This window comes from Moschus berezovskii, chromosome 15 (genome assembly GCF_049115385.1).
Source record: "Moschus berezovskii isolate FMDL1 chromosome 15, NW_MosBer_1.0, whole genome shotgun sequence".
Lineage (NCBI taxonomy): Eukaryota > Metazoa > Chordata > Mammalia > Artiodactyla > Moschidae > Moschus > Moschus berezovskii.
In genome coordinates this window covers 63,447,660-63,466,828 of record NC_142474.1, presented here as the reverse complement: position 1 = coordinate 63,466,828, position 19,169 = coordinate 63,447,660, and the positions used below count along the sequence as shown (strand labels likewise).

The 19,169-nt window shown below is 37.3% G+C and overlaps 1 protein-coding gene across 2 annotated transcripts in view; it reads left to right on the top strand.

Annotated features, from left to right (window-relative positions):
- Positions 1-19,169, top strand: part of PLXDC2 (plexin domain containing 2) — a 459,161-nt gene that overhangs the window by 313,170 nt on the left and 126,822 nt on the right. For both annotated transcript variants that reach the window (XM_055428176.2, XM_055428186.2), the window contains exons 6-7: positions 877-995; positions 14,214-14,313. In XM_055428176.2, the coding sequence (XP_055284151.1) occupies positions 877-995; positions 14,214-14,313 (219 nt within the window). The remainder of the gene's footprint in view (positions 1-876; positions 996-14,213; positions 14,314-19,169) is intronic.

The window sequence follows — 19,169 nt, the reverse complement described above, 5'->3', positions numbered from 1 at the left end:
ATATTAATGAAAGTCGGTATCCTTTTGTTAGCATTTCTGTTTTCCCCAGACTCTAGTCCCTGCTTTGTTTTCAGATTTCACATGAACGTGATACCATGCAGTTTTTCCCTTTCTCTTTTTGGATTATTTCACTTAGCTTAATGCCCCTCCAGATTCATCCTTGTTGTCTCATTGATGGCTATTAAGCTGTGTTTCAGTTAATATTTCATGTTAATAATTTTATAATAACATTGGCAGATTGACTTATCAGACTGTGGTATATAGCACTGAAGATTCATCCCAGTGTACTTCAAGGGGGCTTCAGAAATCTTAGCCTGGGGCACTTAAAGCTACCTTGCAACCTTCTAGAAGCAATACTCAAAGACAGAAATGCAGGCAATGTGAATAAAAGAAGAAAATTCCCATTAGTGTTAAAGAAATTTCTTCAGCATGGAAGAGTATAATTCTAAATATGGAAGAGACATCTTCAAGTCTGTTAGAAGTGATGCTAGCTTCCCTGAATGTGTTCCTTTCTCTCTCAGCATTTGTCAAATGTATTTGAAGTTCATTCAAGTCACTTGGGTTGCATTTTGAAAGTGGCTCATGGAAATTTAAGCAGACAGTAAACCCATTAACATTAATGGACTTCCTAAGGCAAAATTCCCCCATACTGGGCTCAATATTAACCTCAGTATGAGGTTAGATTTAGAGAATACTCAATTCTTTATAAATATCCCAAATGCTATTTCAGTAACAGAATTCCAATTAACTAGATACAATTCGAGTAGCACAACTACTAGATGAGAAAGTTAGATCCTTGCTTTTGTGAAGATTCCCACCAGAACTGATTGATTTATTTTTCTTATCGCATTTCTTCTGTTCCAATGGGGTTTATAGGCACAGCACTTGTTGTCCAATGGGACCATGTACATCTCCAGGATAATTACAACCTGGGAAGCTTCACATTTCAAGCTACCCTCCTCATGGACGGACGCATCATCTTTGGATATAAAGAAGTAAGTAATATATTGATGAGTTCTTTCCCCTTTGACCTCTCTGTCATTTTCTCCAAGTGTCAAGAAAAGGGCATTTAACGTTCATGAACCTCAAGTCATTTTCTCACCTCTTGATTTCTTTTGCTTTGTTAAAAACATACAATTTTTAAGAATCTGCTGGATAACATTGTTTATTTTGGGGTTTTATTTTTGCATTCTGATATCTTTGGCATTATGACCCATGATTTCATTTAAAATTATTAAATAATTATATTCTTGTGATAGTATAATGAAATATCTCTGAGAAAAAAAATTCCCAATTGGAAGGTTTTTCATCTAAATCTGATTGTTTATATTTATATTATTTGTTTTTGCCTCATCAACTTCTGTGACATCTTTTGACTCTAATTTCAAAGTGTTAATAGACAGAAGATTTGTGTGGCTCAATGACCCAATACTGAGAGCATTCCAGAACAGCTGAGTCCACAAGTCCTTTGGCTAGTGTTTATTGCTACCTGATAGGAAAGTCTAGGGCTTTCTCAGTGACTCAACGGTAAAGAATCTGCTGGCAGTGCAGGAGGCATAGGAGACACTGGTTCGATCCCTAGGTTAGGAAGATCCCCTGGAGGAGGGCATGGCCACCCACTCCAGCATTCTTGCCTGAGAATCCCATGAACAGAGCAGCCTAGTCGGCTACAGTGCATAGAGTCCTGATGAGTCGGATATAACTGAAGGGTCTAAGCATACACGCAGGAAAGATTAATTAGAGATCCAAGTGACAGAATGAATAAGGAAATTTAAACTTTGTTTCATTTTCCCAAGTTGACAGAGAATAGAAATTGACTAGATTGTAACCTTAAATTTACAGAATGTCTTAGTTCAGTTCAGTTCAGTTCAGTCTAATGTCTAAATTAGAATAATAGCATGTTAGATTTAAACCTCTGTTGACAATGTAATTAAGGTCTATTAGACAACCTAAACTTTGGGAGAAGGAAGCAAAGAATATAAGAATAAAGTTTCAGAAGTTATCAGATATGATGTTTTAGGCAGTCACTAGTCATGAGAGAAATTCTGACAATGTGAATTGATAATGGGCATTATTGACCATGTCTCAATGAGTATTTATAATATTGCAATACTGACTCACCGTCTTATTTCCAACTGAAGGGTTATTTTTCCTTGGGAAATGAATCCCTGACGTTAAAAAATGTGCCAATGATTTTAAAAGGATTCACTTTGGTCACGTCTTCTGAAATCTATCTTTTCTATAAAGTGAGGGATGGTTATGTTTCAGTTAAATAGGCCAACTTTTGGAAATCTCATAACCATGTTAAATGTTTCCGTTCCTTTGAAGAATTCTTCCATGTGGAATTAATCATTTACTTGGGGCAATAGGGAACATAGAATAGAAGAGAAGATCTACTCTGCTTGTTGCATCCTCACCCAAAGCTATTTTGAAGCATAGCCACCTGCTCCGTACATCACTCTCCCTAGAATCTAAGAGAATATTGCTTAAAGGGACTTATGCATTTCTAGTTTTCATTGTAATCCAGTGTGTTGCTGGAACTGCCAAGTAATGTTATGCAATGTTATTTTCGACATTGTAACTAACAGTGGTAAAATTTCTGGAAAGATGAAGAGTCAGAAAGTCTAGAATCTGAAATCTCACTAACTGTAGGCTTTGTCAAAACAGAGGTTTGTGTTCTTATTGTGGTCTCTCTCTCTCTCAAAATTTTCATCTTTATTTATACTGTTCTCAATGGGTGTCTCACATTGCATAGTAACAGTTTATTTTTCCTATCCTCTCTTTGTAGTGAGGTTGATATTTTGTAAATGTCCTTTTCTTTTCTTTATTTAACTGAAGAGAAATTTTCCATTATGATTTTCCTGTTTTGTCATGGGAATATTAAGCTGATAGACAATTTTAACGGTTTCTTGATATTCCCAGACTATCAGTCCTTGTGAATTTAGAGTTCTAAAAGAAGTCATTGCTTTATCATTTGCCTTGCTGTCCTTTCTCCTTCCTGGTTAAAAACCAGTTACTTATTTTCTATTCTATTTTGTTCTTTCTGATAACTGTCATGTATTTTATTTTTCTAAGGCAAGGTTCTGCTTGTAAAATTTGCCACAATTAAGATCCTCCTGCCCATTTGAGGTAACAGCTAGGTGCTCCTGGCCTTTCTAGAAAAGCATTTATAACTTTGATAGTGTAACGTAGTTGTTTGCCTAATGTATTATCCTTGACAAAGTGCTCTCACACCCTTGATAGTTTTCAATTCTTCAGCAATATCTTATATTCTTATCCTTTCACAAAGGCACTGGCACATAGAAGGTTTTTAGTAAATGTGTGTGGCTTGATTATGGAGTTAGGTCATACACAATTACCTTTATTTTATAGCTATGCAGACAGAAAGGTTAATTGATATGCCTGAGGTTACAGAGCTACATATGGACAATCCGGAACAATATTCTTTAATGTGGTGACCCTAGGACACCTCAACGTTTTTTCTTTTTCCCAAGAAGATTATGTACAACAAGTCACAAATCTATTTCTCATTTGTTTCATCTCAATAAATGTGTTTAGATGTTTGCTTTTTAATAATCTTTCCATCAGACTCCAATATATTACACAGTTATAGTTAGTCCCATAAAGTCAGGAGTTAAGCTACAGAGCTAATGAAATTGTAAGAATATAAGGAGTATAATTTTGTAGTCCTGTTCTAATTAAACATACAGAACTAAAATTATTTTTTAATTTTTAAAATAATTTTATTTATTTATTTTATTTATTGCTGTGCCAGGACTTTGTTGCTGTGAGGGCTTTCCTCTATCTGCGGAGAGCAGGGGCTACTCTACTAGTGGTGCGCAGGTTTCTGACTATGGTAGCTTCTCTTATGGCAAACGACCTGCTCTAGGGCATGCGGGCTTCAGTAGTTGTCATGTGGCTCTAGTGGTTGTGGCTCCCAGGCTATAGAGCACAGACTCAATAGTTGTGGCACCCAAGCTTAGTTGCTCTGCCTGCACGTGGGGTCTTCCAGAATCAGGGATGGAACCAGTGTCTCCTGCATTGGCAGGCATTCTTCACCACTGAGCCACAAGGAAAGACCCTATTTTGTTAATTTTTTAAAAAATGAAAAGAATTTGTACATAAGTGAAAAATAATGATAAAAACATAGATCCTTTCTCAGATAAATGGAATTTGGAAAAATCAAATTACCATTTTCTGTTCTGTTAATAGGAATAACTAGCTGTCATAATAGAACCCAGATTCAGTATATTTTTTTAAGTTACCATTGAATAGTGATATTTGTTTGCTTTACAATTATTGTTGTTAGTCGCTAAGTTGTTTCCAAGTCTTTTGTGACCCCATGGACTGTAGCCCATCAGGCTTCTGTGTCATGGGATTTCCCAGGCAAGGATACTGGAGTGGGTGGTCATTTCCTTCTCCAGGGGATCTTCCCAACCCAGGGATCAAAGCCAGGTCTTCTGCATTGGCAGGCGGATTCTTTACCGCTGAGCCCCCAGGAGAGCTCTTGATTACAATACAGACCTGAAATTCTTGGTCTATTGATAATGTAACAAGGAAACTGCCTGTTCACACACACACAAAAAATATTATTCCAAAAACATTACAGATTTGAAACCAGAGTTCTTACAGTTCTTGATGCTGCCCGTCCTAGTATACTATCATATTTTGGGAGTTGCCTTTTCTCTATAATCTTTCTTCTCCTATTATATTTTGAATTTATTGTTACTTCAGATACAACCTCGGAAAGGAAGTGATCCATTTTGTGACTATTGTAAATTTGATTATTTTTTTTCACCAGTTCATGGGAGGTACAGAGTAGTCATCAGTTTCAGACAATACGATTAAAAAGAAAAGTCATGCAGTCTTTTTACATGGCCATAGAGGAATACATGTCCCACCTTAGAGTCAGTCTACTTTATCCATTTTCGTGGTTGAATACCAAGAAGTATTGAATACCAACACTTATTATCTCATCCTGCAGCAAATTTTAGAGGAAGTTTATATAGAGGAACTTTACTGTTTATTAGGTAAAATTACTTTTTAATCTCTTCTACCATATAAGTATTTTATCCTAATGCTCCTTAGTATAACATTTACTGTTTCTGTGGAAGAATGCATAATTAATAAATCACTGCCAATTGGTTGTAGGTTTAACTGGCAACCTAAATGCATTTTTAAAATTTCTTTGAGGACTATTTCTCTTACTTAAACTGTAATGATCCTTCATTCATGGTAATCATCCTGAAAGTATTAAAAGATGAACACTTGGTGAGCTTATAAAATTTATAGGGAAAAAAAAATAATTCAAGGGAAAAGGAGAAAGCCAAAAAGAACTGAACAGTGAAACAATTGCCATTTAGGTATGAAGTGATTTGCTGTTATGGGTATTGCTGTATATGCAAGAATGCTTAACATGTGTTAATATAATGTATATGGATCCCAGAAACTATATGTGTATTATATATATTTAAATAAAATTTATTTGATAAATGTTATCATACAGGGTTCATAAAATGCTAATCAAATGCTAATTATAAACTATCAAGAAATAATTCCAAGAAAAATGAAGATACAGATGTTATCCTATCATATCACTTCCCTCTATTTTAAATATATAAAGTGCAAAATTGTTTCTGCATAGCTTTATTTAGGATCTAATTAATTTGCATTTATGCATTTTTGTTATCTCACATACTAAAGCTCCCCAATATCTTCATTTTCTCAAACTTCCCATAGTACAAGAAAATGACAGATTGAACCATTCTTCCTTTATATTAGGAGTGAAAATAAATAAATAAAGTAGCAAGGAAGTAAGAATCAATGACCTACAAGAAATAATTATATTTAGAACAGAAAGTTTATTCTAATGCAGCCCTGCAACTAGTGGGTTATGTTGTCCTTGGACAAGGTAGTTGATCTTCCTGGGTGCATTTTCTCCTTCCAAGCCCCACTTCCCTTTAACCTGTGAGATGACGTGGAGAGGTTTGTTTCACACAGGGCTCCTGTCCGTATCAATATCTCATTTCTCTGCTCTGAGGATTCCAGGACTTAAGAGCTAATTTGTCCTTGAGGCAAAAGGCCTTGTACTTTCCCCAGGTCTCCCCAAATCCAGGGTACGCTTCCTAACCCCATTTCCTTTCCCTCAGTGTTTCATTCCCAACTGTTTAGGCAAATTCCCTTATTCAGCTATCATATCAGAAGAACTCCTCATTATGGTTTTGATTATCTTGAGCCAAGTTGTACAGGCTTCTTCAGGGGGCACCTGCCTCACTCTCGTCTTTTAAAAGATGCTCCAACTCTAGTCTGTCAGTTCAGGAATGGGCAGTCTTTAAATCAGAGGGCTCAGTGATGTGTATTTAAAACATGGATATGTTCAGTTCAGTTCATTTACTCTGTCGTGTCTGACTCCTTGCAACCCCATGTTCTGCAGCACGCCAGGCTTCCCTGTTTATCTCCAACTCCCGGAGCTTGCTCAAACTCATGTCCGTTGAGTCAGTGATGCCATCCAACCATCTCATCCAATGGATATGTTGCCCACATCTAAATATTTGAAGATTTCACATAAAAATATAGATTCGCCTCCTTTCTTGAGAAATCAGAAGCCCTGGAACACTCATCCTCCCTTTCTGCTCAGTGGCGATTGGCTAGAAAATTTACTCTTGGTGTGCTCTCTCCAATGTCTCCCTCATCAATTTCTTCTTTCCTACCCCAGACCATTTCTAACTTATGTAGAAATGAAGTTGGAAACCCCTCTTTTAATACAGAGCTGCTCTTGTCAATTTCATCCTGTTGTCTGCTTCCAGATTTTCTATGGGGTACAGTCGTGAAAATGAGAGCAGGAAGGATTTTAATATAGCTTTAGGGACTTCCTTGTGGTCCAGTGGTTAAGAATCTGCCTTCCAGTGCAGGTGATGTGTTGAGGAACTAAAATCCCACATGCTGCAGGGCAACCTAGCCTAAGTGCCACAACTAAGGCTTGATGCAGCCAAATAGTAAATAAATAATTTTAATAATAATATTAAAAATAATATATCTTTAACTATGGTTCATCTTTGCTTTCAGGCCATTAAGTGCATTGCTTAATAGCTGGCATATGAAAAGCATTCAGAAACTAAAACCTAGAAGCGGATTAAAACAATTGTGAGAACTGGCAACGATATTCAGGAAAGCAAATGGATGTTTGTATTGTCAAATTTAATTGAAAGCCCTGCTGTTCAAATGTAGTTTTCAGACAACTAAGCCCTAATACTCAGGACTTGATGTGTTGCTTTGATAGTGATAAAAGAGAGCATGACTTTTAAAAATTGGATGCCCTACTGCATAAGGAGAAGCCCAATTAGATTTTTAAGAGAGATGAGGTAGGAAGTTAAGGGCTAAGCGAAGGTAAGGGTGGTCAAAATTGTAAGCTTTGGGGGTTTTTTAAGGTACATGTATAAGCTATTAGACATCACGTTGCTGATTAGCAAGTAAACAAAAATAAGTTTAAAGTAATTCTTCTCCAGTTGCATTCTGCTAGGCATATGATTCATACTTGGGAGCACATGCTCTGCAATCAGACCCTTGCTGAGATGCTGTGCTGCCTATTAGATAGATAGTTGGCCATAATGGAAACAAATGAATGTTTTGGCAAGGTTTGCAGGGCAGAACAGAGAGAAAAATAAAATTCAGTTCCCTCCGACTCAAGCAGCATGCTGTTACCCACCTAATTGTTATAGAGACAGACATAAAATTTCACGTTTTCAGTACTGTGTCTGGCCCTCGTGTCCTGGAGAATGATACCACATTCAAAAATGAGAACAATTTCGGTCTTCAAATCTTCCGCCAAAGGCCCACATGCTCTGCCCTAAATCGATGCCTGATACCATTTCCTGTCTTAATTTCACCTAGTTATTCCAACTCTTTTCTGCCTCCATACTTCATTTGCTTCACTGTATCATTTCTAGAAAAAAAAATTATACTTACTTAAATAGCAAACTTATCTGTGTCTTATGAAATGGAAGGAAAATTAAAACACCTTAAAAGAAAAGAATTGACAAATGCTTGTGTAAGCCAAAATGGAAGCATATTTTAACTGATGTTAACACTCCTTTTCTGTATCTGTCCTGTGGAATGAATGTCATTGTAAAACCTGTTCTTAGAAATTTATGATTCATTACAAATCATACAGAGGTCAAGTGAAAATTAAGCTTATCTTTAATCGTAAAAAGGTTAGTATTACAGGCTCTTGAAAATAATGAAGCCACATTTTTTAAAAGCTGGTGTCGTTCAGAGATTGTATGCAGATTGGCTTCCTGACTGACATCCCCAGGAACTAACTTAGGAGACATTTTAAGGATGAATATAAATCTGGAGAAAGGATAAAGAATAGCTTCCATAAACAGAGTTTCAGAGTTTTTGTTCTTGGACATTACCCTTGGCTATGGCTTCTCTGACTTACATACTTCGTATCCAGTACAGAGTCTGCTATAGAGTAGGGGACTGTGACACTATGACAGGTCCTTTCTTGTGCTAATTTTGTGCACTCTCAGCTCTAATTCTAGACAGTTTATTTGTATACATATGCACACACATGATTGCTTTGTTGATGTTAAAAAAAAAATTGTTCATTTTAAATGTAGTATTAGCCGTGCTCCTGATTTAGCTTAACAAATGGCCCCTCATTATAAGCTGTGATGCCTGTCCTGACTTGTTCACAGGGAGATCACATGGCCCAATTACTTACTGCAGTAAGTGAGTAGATGAACCATCCTTATGCTGAACAACTCCATGCCTTTGAGGTTTTGAAGTGAAAAGATAACAGCCCAAGAAAGCAAAGTGGAAAAGAGAGGACGGTATCAGGTTAAAGGAGGCAGACATGTTCCTGAAAGAAATCTAAGAGAAAGCCTATACTTGGCCTCATTAATCTTTTCCCAAATTAAGCATTTCATTCAATTGATAAAAGTGGTTTTATTCTAAACATGATATGTAATCATTTCCTAAAAGACTTGGCTGGCTTCTAGGAAAATGTAGAGAGTCAAAAGCATCTTGTACATTTTCATGTTAATATTTAATCAGGATAAAATAGCAGAGTTTTAGAAATTCTATGCTGTCATTCTTGCACTCTATAAAATGTGAAAGAAGAGCGTTCGAAGCCAGTGGTATTGTGGTCCTCTTCCTTTTCCATCACTTCCTGCCACTAGTCTCCTCCTTCTCTGGACCCTTCTATGCTGCTCTTCACAGCTGTCTTCTCTGCACAAGCAGAGGACACTGTGCTCATAGCCAGCAATGGGAATGCTGAAGGTGTGCAGCATACTGCCCCCAATGAAAAGCATGATGCCATTTTTCTTGCTACTAAGACCAAAAGTCTTGATGACACTGTTGACTCTCTTCTTCTCCCTCTCCTTAAATCCATGGCATGTTCACCAAGAATCATCTTCCTGCCACTCCAGCTCCTATACTTACCACAATATCTAGTATACTTCAAGGCACATATATTGATACTAAGTATGACTTGTTCTTGTTTAGTCGCCATGTCATGTCTGACTCTTTTGTGACCCCATGGACTGTAGCTCACCAGGTTCTTCTGCTCATGGGATTTCCAGGCAAGAATACTGGAGTGAGTTGCCATTTCCTTCTCCAGGAGATCTTCTTGACCTGAGGATTGAACCCATGTGCTCTGCACTGGCAGGCTGATTCTTTACCACTGAGTAACTTGGGAAGCCCAAGTATGACCTCAGTTCAGTTCAGTCGCTTGGTCGTGTCCGACTCTTTGTGACCCCATGAATCACAGCACGCCAGGCCTCCCTGTCCATCACCAACTCCCGGAGTTCACTCAAACTCATCTCCATCAAGTCGGTGATACCATCCAGCCATCTCATTCTATGTCGTCCCCTTCTCCTCCCGCCCCCAATCCTTCCCAGCATCAGAGTCTTTTCCAGTGAGTCAACTCGTCGCATGAGGTGGCCAAACTATTGGAGTTTCAGCTTTAGCATCAGTTCTTCCAATGAACACCCAGGACTGATCTCCTTTAGAATGGACCGGTTGGATCTCCTTGCAGTCCAAGGGACTCTCAAGAGTCTTCTCCAACACCACAGTTCAAAAGCATCAATTCTTCAGCGATCAGCTTTCTTCACAGTCCAACTCTCACATCCATACATGACCACGGGAAAAACCATAGCCTTGACTAGACGGACCTTTGTTGGCAAAGTAATGTCTCTGCTTTTTAATATACTGTCTAGGTTGGTCATAACTTTCCTTCCAAGGAGTAAGCATCTTTTAATTTCATGGCTGCAATCAGCATCCACAGTGATTTTGGAGCCCAAAAAAATAAAGTCTGACACTGTTTCCACTGTTTCCCCATCTATTTCCCATGAAGTGATGGGACCAGATGCCACTATCTTTGTTTTCTGAATGTTGAGCTTCAAGCAAAGAGACTTAGCAATTACTAAATAAATTATCTCAGAGTTTCATTTAGTAAATAAACTTTTAGGGACAAAAATCTTGGTTTGATTTTGTTTCTGTTGTCCACATATCAGAATAATTCTTAATGCTGGTTAAGAACTGGGCACACTGATATAAAATTGGCACTACCACAACATTATTCAAAAGACCAATTAGTACATAAAGGGAAAATGTCATCTTTCATTTACTTGTTTTGAGATAATTCCACAAATTTCAGAAACATTAAAATGTCCTCTTAGTTGGTCAGTTTCAGTGAAATAATCCTTTTTATAATTTCCTGATTTTGAGGCAAAAATAAGTAGTATAGCCCTTATGATATCTTTTCTCCAAGTTATTTTCCTTCCTTTTTATTAGTATGCTGTTTATTATGGTTTATACAGCCATATCTGATCTAATATGTTCTTTAATGAATTTCCCCCAGATGGTCCACAAGCTGCTTCTTCTACTTAAAGATTTGTTCATGCATTTACCCTTCCTTTTCATTTCTTGTCCCTTTATTTATTGAAAATTTTTTCTTTTTTTGAATTAAATTAATATTTTTACTTTACAATATTGATTTTGCCATACATTGACATGAATTAGCCGTGGGTATACATGTGTTCCCATCCTGAACCTCCCTCCCACAGCCCTCCCCATCCCATCCCTCTGTGTCATGCCAGTACACCAGCCCCAAGCACCCTGTGTCATGCATCGAACCTGGACTGGCAATTCATTTCACATATGATAATATATATGTTTCACTGCCATTCTCCCAAATCATCCCACCCCCACCCTTTCCCACAGAGTCCCAAAGACTGTTCTATTCATCTGTGTCTCTTTTGCTGTCTCGCATACAGGGTTATCGTTACCATCTTTCTAAATTCCATATATATGCGTTAATATACTGTATTGGTGTTTTTCTTTCTGGTTTACTTCACTCTGTAAAATAGGCTCCAGTTTCATCCATCTCATCAGAACTGATTCAAATGTATTCTTTTTAAAGGCTGAGTAATATTCCATTGTGTATATGTACCACAACTTTCTTATCCATTTGTCTGTTGAGGGACATCTAGGTTGCTTCCATGTCCTGGCTATTATAAACAGTGCTGCAATGAACATTGGGGTACACCTGTCTCTTTCAATTCTGGTTTCTTCAGTGTGTATGCCCAGCAATGGGATTGCTGGGTCATATGGCAGTTCTATTTCCAGTTTTTTAAGAAAATCTCCACACTGTTCTCCATAGTGGCTGTACCAGTTTGCATTCCCACCAACAATGTAAGAGGGTTCCCTTTTCTCCACACCCACTCCAGCATTTATTGCTTGTAGACTTTTGGATAGCAGCCATTCATTGTGGCTTTGATTTGCATTTCTCTGATAATGAGTGATGTTGAGCATCTTTTCATGTGTTTGTTACCCATCTGTATGTGTTCTTTGGAGAAATGTATGTTTAGTCTTTGGCCCATTTTTTCATTGAGTCGTTTATTTTTCTGGAATTGAACTGCAGGAGTTGCTTGTATAATTTTGAGATTAATTATTTGTCTGTTACTTTGTTTGCTATTATTTTCTCCCATTCTGAAGGCTGTCTTTTCACTTTGCTTATAGTTTCCTTTGCTGTGCAGAAGCTTTTAATTTTAATCAGGTCCCATTTGTTTTTTTTAGCTTTTATTTCCAATATTCTGGGAGGTGGATCATAGAGGATCCTGCTTGATTTATGTCGGAGAGTGTTTTGCCTATGTTCTCCTCTAGGAGTTTTATAGTTTCTGGTCTTACATTTAGATCTTTAATCCATTTTGAGTTTATTTTTGGGTATGGTGTTAGAAAGTGATCTAGTTTCATTCTTTTACAAGTGGTTGACCAGTTTTCCCAGTTCAGTTCAGTTCAGTCACTCAGTCATGTCCTACTCTCCACGACCCCATGAATCACAGCATGCCAGGCCTCCCTGTCCATCACCAACTCCCGGAGTTCACTCAGACTCATGTCCACAGAGTCGGTGATGCCATCCAGCCATCTCATTCTCTGTCATCCCCTTCTCCTTCTGCCCCGAACCTTTCCCAGCATCAGAATCTTTTCCAGTGAGTCAACTCGTTGCATGAGGTGGCCAAAGTATTGCAGTTTCAGCTTTAGCATCAGTCCTTCCAATGAACAGCCAGGACTGATCTCCTTTAGAATGGATTGGTTGGATCTCCTTGCAGTCCAAGGGACTCTCAAGAGTCTTCTCCAGCACCACAGTTCAAAAGCATCAATTCTTCGGCGATCAGCTGTCTTCACAGTCCAACTCTCACATCCATACATGACCCCTGGAAAAACCATAGCCTTGACTATACGGACCTTTGTTGGCAAAGTAATGTCTCTGCTTTTTAATATACCACTTGTTAAAGAGATTGTCTTTTCTCCATTGAATATTCTTGCCTCCTTTGTCAAAGATAAGGTGTCCATAGGTGCATGGATTTATCTCTGGGCGTTCTATTTTGTTCCACTGATCTATAGTTCTGTCTTTGTGCCAGTACCATACTGTCTTGATGACTATGGCTTTGTAGTAGAGACTGAAGTCAGGCAGGTTGATTCCTCCAGTTCCATTCTTCTTTCTCAAGATTGCTTTGGCTTTCGAGGTTTTTTGTATTTCCATACAAATTGTGAAATTATTCTAGTTCTCTGAAAAATACCGTTGGTAGCTTAATAGGGAATGCCTTAAATCTATAGATTGCTTCGGGTAGTATACTCATTTTCGCTATATTGATTTTTCAGATCCATGAACACGGTATATTTCTCCATCTATTAGTGTCCTCTTTGATTTCTTTCACCAGTATTTTATAGTATTCTATATATAGGTCTTTTGTTTCTTTAGGTAGATATATTCCTAAGTATTTTATTCTTTTCATTGCAGTGGTGAATAGAATTGTTCATTCCCCTTTTTTTCTCTATAAAACTGGTAGTAAAAATAGTAATCAGACCTCTAATGATTCTTTTCTTAATCTAGAAAAAATGACTCCAAGAATTTGTCCTACTACTGCTGTATCATGTTTAATATATTCTCAGTGTGTCCTAATTTTTAAAAATGAATGCATTATAGATGTCTATAATATTCAGATTTTGGTTCTACTGAGATTTAAATTTAGGAGATATGGCCTTAAATTGACCCATAATAATGTGTTTTCCATATGAGTTTTAGCCAGGATAATGAAGTTCGACATCCATTAACAAACAATTGCCAAAATCACTATATATTAATCAACTATATTAATTTTAATCAATGTAATAATATTAATTTTAATCAATGTAATAATCAAATGTATGTTAATAGTTTATAGTTACGAACACACTGTTATCTTTCTCTACATTTTGTATCTACAAAGCCACTCAAAAACTAGGATTTTTTTAAACTATGAAAATGAATATATAATAGAGTCTTTAGGGAAAACAAATGATACCAAAAAAAAATCTGTATTTCTGAAATGATAGCCAGCATTACATGCATTCATGGTGTGCCTATATGTGTGATAAGTTTTCAACATTCAACATCCGTTTGATTCTCTGAGAATCTGTTACTTTCATCATCACATAGCCCCATCTGTAGGACTAGGAACCCTCTTGTCACTTTAACCCGTCAAATAGCTCTAAACAGGTGTTATTTTCAGATATTTATATCCTTTTTCTTTACTATTTCCTGCTCTCTCTGTCCCTTCATCTCCATCATCTAATTTTATCCATTAACCAGGATGATCACATTCCCCACCCCTACCCCTGAATGAAATTCAAATCTAACTCATAACAATATGTTTTTTCTTTTCCAGATTCCTGTCTTGGTCACACAGATAAGTTCGACCAATCACCCAGTGAAAGTGGGCCTGTCAGATGCATTTGTCGTTGTCCACAGGATCCAACAAATTCCCAGTATGTAGAAGAATGGTAATCTCAGAGTCTGAGTCTGCTGTAGGGGTAAATTGAAAGGAGGTTGATTTAGGCTTGTTAATTATATTGTTTGGCTTATAAGTCTAATTGGCATTTGCTATCTCTTTGTTAGCGTTGAACTAATAATTTAGGAGGAAATTAAATAGCCAAGCCAAGAGAGTTTGGATTCTTTGGAATAGTTTGGTTGTGCAGATATATTTCTTTTATTAATAGGAAGAAGAACTTAAAAGACTGACAGGTTATTTGACTGATAGCTGTGTGACTTTGTTTAGTTTACATAAACTTCTCAGCAAAAGAATAGCTTTGTGCCATTCTATATTTAACAAGTTCTTATAAAATTATTTGAGACTATAAAGGAAGACTTATTTTAAAAAGTATAAATTGACGTTAAAAAATATTGATGGAGCCATACCTACCACATAATATATTTAATTTTTTGGTTTGAATCATTTTTGCCTTTCTAGTGCAGTTTATATTTTTAGAATAAAAACATATGTTACTTTGGGCAGCTGGTCATCATATTAAAAATAAAAAATGTAACTGCTATTTGTAATAGTTCTGATCATGTAAATAGCCATTTCTTGAAAAGCTTATGTTTTTTGAAATCTCTCTCTATTTAAAGAATAGCCCTGAGTTTGCTTAGGTATGGTAGTACCAAAGGTGATTATTATTTGTGTCCTGGATGTGTTCATGTAAAGCAAGAGGTTACAATATAATACATCTCAAGATTAGATAATTCCTTTCCCTTTTGTTCAAAGGTCTTATACCTCTTTTATTTCAATATAGCTATAGATTTAATTTATCACATGCATATGCTGTTTGTTCTTGACTTGTGCTACATCTGTTTAATTATGTCATCTCTCAAATATAGAAAGTAAATGTAGTGCAAATTAGACTTTTCAGAGCAGTGGATTGGCTGGAAATGTTATAGGGGGTATCTTATAATTACAGTTTAGAATGACATTCTTTTGTGGCAGTTCTGTTTGGTGAAGACTGTGAATCTTCCATGGCTGTTTCTCATTGTTCACTGAGAATTTGCGGGAGGTAATATTCTAGCCAACTGCTAAATCAAGCCAGATTTTTCAGAGACAAACCTGTACTGTGAACAAAGCAGAGACATATCCTTATGTGCAGGCAACATAAAGACATCCTGACAGAACTCTTAGACAAGAGGCTAAGCCCTGGGAGAGGCCAAGTTGATTCCTGTGTGAGAAGGAATGTTCTCACATTCTTCCTTTCAGAGGTGTTCAGTCAAGCATGACCTGAGTCAATTATCACTCAAGTAAAAGAATCGCTAGTTTTAATTTATTTGTGGCTTCTTTCATCCCAGAAAGAATTTTATTTGCAGCTTCCTCAGAAGACATCCTGGTCCACATTGATATTCTGATATATATTGTTTCAAGAAGAAGATCCACTAAAGTAAAAGAATTTATTTTTTTTGCAAATGTATTTTAATATTCAAGTATTATGTCAGAAGGGACTTCCCTGGTAGTCCAGAGGTTACAACTCCCCACTTCCACTGCAGGGAGCACGAGTTCAGTCCCTGGTCACCTGGTCAGGGAACCAAGTTCCCGCATGAGGTGAGGCCAAAAAAAAAAAAAAAAAGAAGGAATAGAAAATTTATTGAATTGAATCAAAGTAAAAATATGACATATCAACTTAAAAATATATGGGGAAAGTAACAAATTCAAAACAAAACTGTTAGAACTGAAACATGACAAAATTGTCCCCAGAGAGCAGCATCCCTAAATGCAATTTTTGCATCCCTTGTGACATTGTAATAGGGTGACCCTTATGTTTGGAGGGGAAAAATATCCTTCTCAAATATAAATTTCATTGAATAAATTGGCAAAATTAATCTGAATTTTGAGAACAGATTACATCTGAAGTTTGGGAGTCAGCTAAATTCATCTAAAGGAAGTATTCAAACTTTGAGTTCAGGGAGAAGCTTCTCTCAGGCAGGCTTTGTGCCAGAGTGATGTTCACATTTCCTGTTGACTTCAGTGTCATCTTAAGAAAATTTTCCAAGAAGGAACAGAAGTTCTGAGTTTCCAGTCCACTCATCCCTGCCATTAGATGGGACCATATTTCAGCAAGAACATTGGAATTGATGTGTTCTACTTAAAAGTCTTTGGAGAAACAGAGAAATTTTAATCTCTTTGAAAATCTGTTCCTACATTTATAAAGTGTAACAGTATCTGTTAGGAGGTTCAGTGTAAAAGATATGGTTGCATGGTTGCATTGTATCCTCAGCCGGGGGAAAAACAAGTAGCTTACTTATTTATGCCAGAGATTAGGCTAACCCAAGAATACCATAATGCAAGTTATACAAGTAATATTTTTTTGAAGAATTAGATGATTTCTAGAGATCAATATGCTACTTACTTGCACAATCAGAATTTAGATATTTAAATATTTATTTAAGTTCTTTTCAAGATTCTGTTCCCTTACTTAGCAACCTTCCTTATTAGGAGTCATCCTTATAGGGAATTTAAATCTTTCATCCCTGTTAGCCCTTTTTCTTCTCCTGAGTGAATTTAGGGAAAAATTATCGTTATCTTCAGTAATGGGTGGTTTTATTTCTTCTGTATTCCAAGGTGCATTATAACACAGGACCTCATTCTCATAAGATCGATTTTCTGTTCTTTTAATCATTTTGGTTGGAGAAGGAAATGGCAACCCACTCCAGTACTCCTGCCTGGAAAATTTCATGGATGGAGGAGCCTGGTAGGCTACATACCATGGGGTCGCAAAGAGTCAGACATGACTGAGTGACTTCACTTTCTTTCTTACTATAGTTCCTTTTGGAGAAGGAAATGGCAACCCACTCCAGTGTTCTTGCCCGGAGAATCCCATGGACAGAGGGGCCTGGTGGGCCACAGTCAATGGGGTTGCAAAGAGTCGGACATGACTGAGCAAGTAACTAACACACAATCATTTTAGTTACATGGGTTAAAGAATCTAGATCCTTGGCTTAATCTAGCCATGACACATGGGAAAGTATGACAACCATGAGAATAATTCTTCCCAGTGGACCCACAGTTACTATACCATTCTTATCAGATTTGGTAAAGGTTTGCCAACAAAGATCCGTCTAGTCAAGGCTATGGTTTTTCCAGTGGTCATGTATGGATGTGAGAGTTGGACTGTGAAGAAAGCTGATCGCTGAAGAATTGATGCTTTTGAACTGTGGTGTTGGAGAAGACTCTTGAGAGTCCCTTGGACTGCAAGGAGATCCAACCAGTCCATTCTAAAGGAGATCAGTCCTGGCTGTTCATTGGAAGGACTGATGCTAAAGCTGAAACTCCAGTACTTTGGCCACCTCATGCGACGAGTTGACTCACTGGAAAAGACTCTGATGCTGGGAGGGATTGGGGGCGGGAGGAGAAGGGGACGACAGAGAATGAGATGGCTGGATGGCATCACCGACTCGATGGACATGAGTTTGAGTGAACTCTGGGAGTTGGTGATGGACAGGGAGGCCTGGTGTGCTGTGATTCATGGGGTTGCAGAGAGTCGGACACAACTGAGCAACTGAACTGAACTGAAATCATTCAAAAAGCTGTAAGATAAATGGAATTTGTTTATTATGAAGATTCACCTCCCTTTCATCATAACATTAACAACAAAACAATTTCTTTTCAGTTTTTAAAGGCTTACAAATAATAAATGTTTTCCTTATAACTTTCAGTATGGCTTATTAAAATAGACTTTATCTTTCAAAAAAGATTAGGTGGTCTGATAGTTTAAAATATCAAAGGGAATGCAGACATTGTCAGTAAGTTAGTATACAGTTCTGAGGTTACAAGGGAAATTCCTTTCCTCCTTCAAAAAAAAAAAAGAAAAATGTCTATGATGAAATTAATCCTTATATTTGAAAAAAGTAAAAGATAAAAGCTAATTAACGTCCATAAAGTTTAAGGGATATTGTCATGTGAATATTGGGCATGAGACCTTGAACATTTTATTTAATTTCTATAACTTTCTTTATATGCAAAATGACCATCTTGGTATCTAAAGATACAATGTGTGTATAGCATGTGGTACCTGGCACAAAGGAATACTGTATTTGTATTTACATGTATTGTTTATTCATCAGCATCAATGTTATTACTTTAAAAAGACAGTAGTGCTGAAGCAATGGCAAGCCACTCCAGTACTCTTGCCTAGAAAATCCCATGGATGGAGGAGCCTGGTAGGCTGCAGTCCGTGGGGTCGCTAAGGGTCGGACACGACTGAGCGACTTCACTTTCACTTTTCACTTTCATGCATTGGAGAAGGAAATGGCAACCCACTCCAGTGTTCTTGCCTGGAGAATCCCAGGGATGGGGGAGCCTGGTGGGCTTCTGTCTATGGGGTCGCACAGAGTCAGACACGACTGAAGTGAATTAGCAGCAGCAGCAGCAGTGCTGACTGAGGTGTCCACACCCAGATCCAGTGCCCTGGAGAGTGAGGCCACAGGGAATTTCCACTCAAGGACACTTTGACACTCTCTGAGACTCATTCTTTCTGATTATGCATCATCTGTTTGTTAACCTATTGTTGTGTCTGTCTGTTGTATAGTTCTGCATTACCTTCTGTTTTTCATAAAATATTTTATAGAACTTTAGAAACAGAATAAAAACCACAGAGGTAAGTCAGTTCAGTCTCCAAGGGAACAGATGTGAAAAATAGGTCTACATGTAATGAACTTGTTTATAAATTACAGAAATATGCGGTAAAAACATACTTGGGATTATGAGCACAGTCCATATTAATTCAAGGGAATTTTTAAAATAATGGAAAACCCAAAGAAGGAAATTGAAGTGCCCATAAATCTACTACAGAGAGATAACTGT